At 47.2% G+C, this 7,952-nt stretch overlaps 2 protein-coding genes across 2 annotated transcripts in view; both read left to right on the top strand.

Annotated features, from left to right (window-relative positions):
• The window catches only part of LOC119975690, a 143,336-nt gene that overhangs the window by 2,191 nt on the left and 133,193 nt on the right, over positions 1–7,952 (top strand). The gene's annotated exons all lie outside the window — the stretch shown is intronic.
• On the top strand, positions 1,379–5,903 carry LOC119976511 (cell adhesion molecule 2-like). Its single transcript, XM_038817056.1, has 4 exons — positions 1,379–1,548; positions 3,833–4,099; positions 5,202–5,272; positions 5,892–5,903. The coding sequence occupies exons 1-4, from the start codon at positions 1,497–1,499 to the stop codon at positions 5,901–5,903; spliced, it is 402 nt and encodes a 133-aa protein (XP_038672984.1). The 5' UTR covers positions 1,379–1,496.

Below are 7,952 nucleotides of genomic sequence, written 5' to 3'. Positions count from 1 at the left end.
CGAGCGTTGACCTTGAACTTACTTGCTTCTGGTGATGCTGGTGGAGGGTCTCTCCACTTGAGAGCCAAAACCAAGAGAGCGAGTCTCTCGCAGGGGTCCTCCTACTTGGAGGGGGTTCATGTGCTTTTAGGTGGGCCTTAAGCTTGGTCCCAATTAATTGGGCAGCTTCTCGATCATTGTTATCGATCTTAACCAATAAAGGGGTGGGTGCCCTGATGGCTGGGCGTGTCATAGGTGGCTGTGGCCTTGCTTTGTTTGTGTCTTTCGGTTGGGGTACTGGCGCGGGATGTCTGCAACAGTATCAACTACCTGAGTGTTAGTCCTTTGTTCCTCGGAGATGGGCCATCAATATGTTAATTGACCCAGAGTTTCGATTCCGTCTGGTAACTGCTTCCCAAATATACGTTCAGGCTCTGTGCCTGCTTGTTGTCTAGTATTGTCCAAATTTCCCTACATTCTCTGTGAGCGTCCATTTGTATTCTGGAAGTAGCCATCCTAGATGGCTACACTCAACTCTTTCCTCAGGCCTGTATAATTACTCCGTCCAAACTACAACTCTATTATGGTACTTTGTCCTCTCTTGCTCGATCTGAATTTGAAATTCTAGCAAGCTGTGATCACTCCTTCCTAGAGGATCCTTAATGGCAAGACTATTATCAACCCTTCGTTACACAATACTAAATCTAAAATAGCCTGTCCTTGGTTGGCTCCATAACATGTTACTCTAAGAAACAATCCCTCTATGAAATCTCCTTCGAGGCTACCCTTGCCAATTTGATTAATCCAGTCAATATGCATGTTAAAATCACCCATGATTACCATTGCCATTCTTACAAGCCCTCATTATTTATTGGTTTATACTATGCCCCACTTTGGAGCTATTGCTCGGGAGCCTGTAAATTATTCCTACCAAGGAGTTTTTTCCCTGTTTTTTTATTTCCACCCATATCGATTCAACATCTTGGCTCTTAGTGCCAGTATAATTTCTTAATACAGCCTTGATGTTATCTTTAAACAATAAAGTCTTGCCCACATCCCATGAAAGTATTAAAAAACAACTACAGGAAAACTGAAATAGTCTGACACAGTTTAAATAGTGAATGCGAGATGGGGAGGAGAATGTTAGCAGCATCGGTTATCAAGGGAAAATGTTGAGCTCATTGACCACATTTCCTCCTCTTGCTTGTGTAATGATTAAATCTCTCCGATAACATGGTGTAAGCTGTTCTGATTTACTCATTTATATTTTAGCACAGGTGATGGGAAACAGCTGGGTGGCTGCTGCAGGTTCCTCCATTCTATTCCCTGGAACTGATAAAGAATTCAATGGCCTTTACTGGGAATTCTCGAATCCCAGCAGGACTCTTTCCATTTTAAATTGTGGTAAAAACTATCCAAAAATATACGATCAGTACAAGACTCGAATTGCATTGAACAAATCAGATGGATCATTTTGCTAAAAGATTACAGGAGGCGGACAGTGGAAAATACAAATCATGGTCGACTTGGACCCGAGCAGGACTAGGATACTAACTCTTACTGTGCTTGGTAAGTACCTGGAGGATGTTTCATTTGTGTTATTGAATGGACACTTGGGCCTCTGTTTTACCAGAGAACTGAAGACTCTGTACTTTAGCCAAAACCCTGCTGGGCCCTGGATTTAAAGGTCTTGCCCCCATTTCTGACAAACTATATTCCTTCCTGGAGGTGGGAAGGAGGCAGCATGTGATTCATACATGGGGGAAATCAAACCCAGCAGGTCAATTTCAACACAATGCTGAGTTCACGCTGCGTTCACACAGGCAAAAATTTTGCTCCAGTGGGGTTTCGCTTCCAGCAGCCTGACCTATGCTTGTTAAGAATAGAATCGACATTGCAAAATTTAGATGATGTCTGTGGAAGTATCCAGCTGTAAAATTATTTATATCTCCTGCTCTTAAAATTAAGAAGCCTGCTATGTTCCTGGTTGAAAAATGGTTCTTACAATTTCAGTAGTTGTTCCTTGACTTAAGCCTAAGTGCTATTATTGTAGCATTATTACTGCTTGGCTGTTTCCACAGCCAATCATCACAGTGGGAGACCTGTAACCTCACATTTTGACTGACAGCTGGAGGAGTTTATTAACAGATGAACTCTCTGATGTGGGCTTGTTATCTGGGATTAAGTAAATGGAAGGGATTTAACATATTGAATGGGGTTTTACCACTAGTGATACATATTTACAATAAAGTTTGTAATAGATATTTAAAAATTTACATGACCCATGAGGTGTGCCCATGGTGGATACAGGGTGAGTTGGCATGGATGATGTAAGGGCAAAAGGGTGATGGATGGAGGTATGTGTTTGAAAAAGGGCTACAAGGGGCCATGGGGATGAGCGGGGGCTCATGTGACATGAGTTGGCACTAACTTAGCATTGGCAATATTGTGAATGGGTAGAAGCACCAGGTCTGGCTGCAATGGCATGACAAGTTTTGTGGGTGAGTTGGGCATGGGTTAGCATATGTTGACATGAATGGGGCATGTGGAGAGGGTAAAGAATGAGCGGATGTGAGGGGTAAGGATAGAGGGTCTAATATTAACAATTGGTCGGGCGGCAAGTTGGCGCAGTGGTTAGCACTGCTGCCTCGCCGGCGCCGAGGACCTGGGTTCAATCCCGGCCCCAGGTCTTTCTCCGTGTGGAGTTTGCACATTCTCCTTGTGTCTGCATTGGTCTCACCCCCACAACCTAAAGATGTGCCTGGTAGGTGAATTGGCCACACAAAATTGCCTCTTAAATGGGGGGGGGGAAAAGAATTGGGCACTGTAAATTTATTTATTTTTAAAACAAAACATTTGGGAAGAGGTTCCAGGGGACCAATGTGGGACTTTTAACCAGCCTAATCTGGCTTTGTTAGCCAGCCCGGAACTATTTTGAGGGTGATGGGTCCAACTCCAGCATTCAACTGACCCTGGTGGAAAACTCCAATAATCCGAGCACTTTCACCGGAGTGGGTTTCAGCGAGTTGGGAAGACTGTGCACCTTCCTTGGGGAGGAGTGGGGTGGTGGGGGGGGGGGGGGGGGGGGGGGGGAGAATGTAGGTGCTAGTCTCACCTGCAGGGTTGGCTCCAGGCAGATGTTTGATGGGGCAGACCACGGGAAATACCTAAATTGCCTCCACACCCTAACTAGTCGACCCATGAGTGTGATATTGAACCCAATAGTGATTCACAAAGTGTACCGGAATATGAATTCACATTTATTCATTCCAGAAGCCACACAAAGTGTACAACCCTATACATAGGGTTTCCTGACCCTATACGAAAATCCAGGCCCATGTGTCAGGAATCGGCCACTGACCTCTGTAAGAGAAGGTTAAGGTTTCAAATTGAGGACAAAATCAGATTAACAGTCTCCGTGCAGTAAGAAAAGAAGAACTTGCATTTGGCTTCCAGGAGAGGGAGTTGAAAGTCTTCACACTCAAGAGGCTGAGGTAAAGTTCAGCCAGAGATCGTTTGGGATTTCATTCAGATAAAATGTAACGGATTTATGTCATCCATATTTATATTCATTTAAACTCTCTAATGTCAGTGAGTTAATGGTTATAAACATTTCCATGCCACTGTTTTGATAACGACCAGAGGAGTCCTTCTATATTCAACCCCGAGATATCTAATTGCTCTGAGGCAGACTTGAATTTCATTGTGAACCATTTGAAGCTAGGTTTTATGCATTACAGTGAATATGTTTAATTGACGGTGATGTGCTTTGGGATTGTGAAAAACAGTATACAAACTGAAGTTGTTCTGGTTCCTTCTGAAGTGAAAACCTTCTGTCCGTATCTATTTTCAGATCCTCTCTCCATACCCCACATCTCCAGATATGGCAGCCTCGAGAGCCACACAATTACTCTGATCTGTGAGGTGCAGAGTGGGATAGCCAATTCCATTCGGTGGACCAGAGGAGGGCTCGCACTCCCAGATGATGAGCGTTATTGGCTGTCGGAGGGCAACAGCACTTTAACCATTAGCAATGCACAGGAATCAGACTCTGGTTATTATACCTGCACTTTTTCAAACCTAGTCAGTCAAAGCAACAACAGCTATCAGCTGTCCATAAGTAAGTGTGTTAGGCCTTTATAAAATTACCTACAATACACAATACAAACTGATCATTCGGTCCCACTGGCCAGTGCTGTTATTCCTGGTCTTTCCGACTCCATCAAATTATGTCTGGAGGGGTGCAGAAAGAATCCTGGTCAGCCTTCCTGCCCGTAGACCAATTGAGGCTTTTGCATCTCAAATTTATTGCCAAATAAGTGCCTCATCCCACTACCACTGGGATCCAAGCTGCTGTGCAGGGTACGGCCACATTGTGAAGCTGCCAGGCAGATGGCATGGATGTGACCAGGTGGGGGCTCCCTCCTACTCTGGTTCTCTGTACCCAAGTGTGAGCCTCCAGTAGCAAGGGCGGCCATGTGTGAAGACACACCCCATCCTTCAAATCGACCGCTCTACTCATACCGGGGCCCTCCAAACCCCACTTGCCAGGGCCTATCAAACTCGCTCCAAAGAGCTCACCTTCACTTATCCATGGCCCAAAACTCCATGGCTACGCCCTGTTTGGCCTAATACAGTACCAGCAAAGGCTATTGCTCCATGATGCAGCTGCCGGCCTCTAATTTTCTTGCCTTTCTCGGAGACAGGACATCAGATTGATGACCCTGGCAATCAGGATTTGACTGTGTAAAATCTTGGGAGGGGTCATACAACACCCGGGAATAGCCACCACTGTGTGTTGCAGTCTGTCTAGCCAGTAGACGGGCCCTCTTGTCAGTTCAATCTCTTTTTGCATTGAAGTTGATGAAAGAAATCTTGTTGATCATGACTCACTGGTATTGGTCAGGACACTGAGAGGAATTCCTTGCTGTTCTTCGGTACAAGGGCATGGGCTGTTCTATATCTATCTAGGGAAGCAGATGCAGCTTTGGTTTAACTTCTTAGCTAAAAGATGCCACTCCAATAGTGCAACACAGAAACATCAGCCTGACTGTTGTACTTATGTTTCTGGAGTAACTCTTGAGCTAACAACAGCCTAACTTGGACAGCTCATATGGTCAGATGCAGGAATATCCCCCTCTTTGGCCACCAAACTCATTTAAATTAAAACAAATGTTTAAATATCTTCCCTTCTAACAAGATAAATTGTTTTCATTTTTTAGGCCATGAAGTTAAACGCAGACGCTACTATGCATTGATTCCAGTTGCTATTATGTTGGTGCTGTGCCTTCTGGTGAGTACTGTTGTGAGGGTTGTTTGTAGTCTCACTGGAGGCTTGTGTCTGAGGGTGGGATTTTATGGCGCTCCTGCTGGCGGGATCTTCTGCAGAGTGTAACTCAACTCCCCCCAAGGTCTGTCCACCATCTACAGGCACAAGCCAGTAATACCTCCACTTGCCTGAATGAGTGCAGCTCCAGCAACACTCAATAAATTCGAGATCATGCAGCCCACTGGATTGGCATTCCATTCCCCATCTTAATACCTTCATCACTGCACAGTAGCAACAGTGTGTATTAAAAACATGTCGCAAATTCATTAAAGTTACTTTGACAACTCATTCTAAACCCACAAGATCTACCGTCTAGAAAGGTAAGAACAGCAAATAGGCAGCATGGTCGCACAGTGGTTACCATTGTTGCTTTGAAGCTCCAGGCTTATCCAAAAACTGAGAGAAACAGCTTTTGATTGTCACTCAATCTCTGACTTGCAAAATAAGGAGAAGCAAAACCATTGGAAGCAATATTCCACTGCTTCCTGCGTTCCAATTCTGTGGATAATGAGCAATACAGTCTAACTGTGATCTTGGGTTTACGGTCTTGTTCAGATATTAACTGGGTGTTCTGTTTTCACAGGCAAAGCTTTAAAAAAGTAGTATTTAGTCAATCGTGTTTGTCACAGTAAAAAAGTATCAAAATGTGAAATCGAGTCATTCTTTTAGCCAATAAGTGAGAGGTTATTCTCGGCTTGGGTCACTCCCTGTGTTTGCACGGGTTTCGTCCGGGTGCTCCAGTTTCCTCCCACAGTCCAAAAATGTGCAGGTTAGGTGGATTGGCCATGCTAAAGTGCCCAGTGTCCAAGAAGGTTGGGTGGCTTACTGGGTTACGGGGATGGGGTGGAGGTGTGGGCTTTAGTGGGGTGCTCTTTCCAAGGCCCGGTGCAGACTCGATGGACCGTACTGCACTGTAAATTCTGTGATAAGATTGATTTGAACACCAATCACAAGTTTCCCTCCAAGACACACAGGCAGGAATTCTCCAGCTGTGGCATTCTCTCCTACTGGCAGCCTGCAGTTCCCATTGACAGGTGGTGGGAAGCGACAATCCTGCCACCAGCACTGCTGAGAAACGTGTGGGGGGGGGGGGGGGGGGCGCGAATCCAGCCCACGATATCCTGACTTAGAACGATGTCACTGGGTCCAAATCCTGGAAGTCTGTCCCTAACAGCACAGTGGGTGTACCTACATCACGTGGCCTGGCAACAGTTTCAGAAGGCTGCTCACCACACCTTTTCAAGGGCTGTTGGGGAGAACACCAAATGCTGCCCTTAACAGTAATGCTACAAGAGAGAAAAGGAAAGTTTCTCAATTGTTTCAGCTCTCCCTATATAATCTCCCAGATAAAGGGAATTTTACTATGTAAGGAGGGGAGGAGTTAATGAAGGGTGGGCACTGACTGGGAGAAGATAATGAAGGGTGGACATTGGCTGGATGGAGTTGTGGAGCGTTTGCACCGAGGGCCATTACATGAAAGGTGAGCACTGAGGAGGGACTTTACGGAGGGTGCAGGGGCACTGACTAGGAGAGGTTGAAGAGAGGGCTCACTGGCTCAGCCAGAAAGTCCTGTATTCAAGCACATTCGAAAGACCTGAGAATAATCTAGGGCAACACTATGAATGCAGTACTGAGGGAGAGTGCTGCTAATTGGTTGAGTAATTAGGCCAGATCCTCATCTACCCTATCAATGAACAATATGTGGCGAAAATCCTGCCCCCGCCGTGGCCGGAATTCTCCGCCACCCGGGAATTGGCGGGGGGCGGGAATCAAGCCCCGCCGATCAGCGTGCCCTCCGCGCCGATCGGCGAGCCCCCGCGGCGATTCTCCGGCCCGCAATGGGCCGAAATCCGCCGCTGAGAGGCCTCTCCCACTGCCATGGTTTGAACCACCTCTGGTGGCAGCGGGATCGGCGGCGCAAGCGGGCCCCCGGGGTTCGGGGGGGAGCGCGGGGCGATCGGACCCCGGGGGGTGCCCCCACGGTGGCCAGGCCCGCGATCAGGGCACACCGATCGGCGGGCGGGCCAGTGCCATGGGGCATCTTTTTCTTCCGCCGCCCCACGGCCTCCACCATGGCAGAGGCGGAAGAGAATCCCCAGCGTGCATGCGCCGGTGGTGGCGTCAGCGGCAGCTGGCACACCGGCACATGCGCGAACCCGCGAAGGACTTTCGGCCAGCCCCGGCGCGGGCAGGGCGTCAAAGGCCGTTGGCGCCGGTTTTGGCACTAGTCGGCTGGTGCCAACCACTCTGGCGCGGGCCTAGCCCCTCAATGTGAGGGCTTGGCCCCTTCTCCGCACCTTTGAGGAGGCCCAATGCCGGAGTGGTTGGCGCCACTCCGCTACGCCGGTACCCCAGCCCCACCAGGTAGGGGAGAATCCTGCCCATGGTCTCATGGCACATTGTTGTAACATCTCATTAATGTCTGAAAAAAAATCAACACCAGAAAATTGTAAAACCATCTATGTGGAGACCCAAAGCTTTAACAAAGAGATTTGACCTCTTACTTATTGGCTAAAAGAATGACTTGATTTCACATTTTGATATTTTTTACTGTGACAAATACGATTGACTAAACACTACTTTTTTAAGCTTTGCCTGTGAAAACCCAGAACACCCAGTTAATATCTGAACAAGACCATAAACC

The sequence above is a fragment of the Scyliorhinus canicula genome, chromosome 13, assembly GCF_902713615.1.
Source record: "Scyliorhinus canicula chromosome 13, sScyCan1.1, whole genome shotgun sequence".
Taxonomy (NCBI): domain Eukaryota; kingdom Metazoa; phylum Chordata; class Chondrichthyes; order Carcharhiniformes; family Scyliorhinidae; genus Scyliorhinus; species Scyliorhinus canicula.
Note: the sequence above shows the minus strand (reverse complement) of the source record. Positions and strands in the feature narration are given on the sequence as shown.

Excerpts from the sequence above, each read along its gene's own strand:
- LOC119976511 (XM_038817056.1), top strand. The coding sequence starts at position 1,497 with ATGGTCGACTTGGACCCGAGCAGGACTAGGATACTAACTCTTACTGTG. Across the intron at positions 1,549-3,832 it reads ACTAACTCTTACTGTGCTTG|ATCCTCTCTCCATACCCCAC; the intron begins GTAAGTACCTGG and ends ATCTATTTTCAG. Across the intron at positions 4,100-5,201 it reads CAGCTATCAGCTGTCCATAA|GCCATGAAGTTAAACGCAGA; the intron begins GTAAGTGTGTTA and ends TTCATTTTTTAG.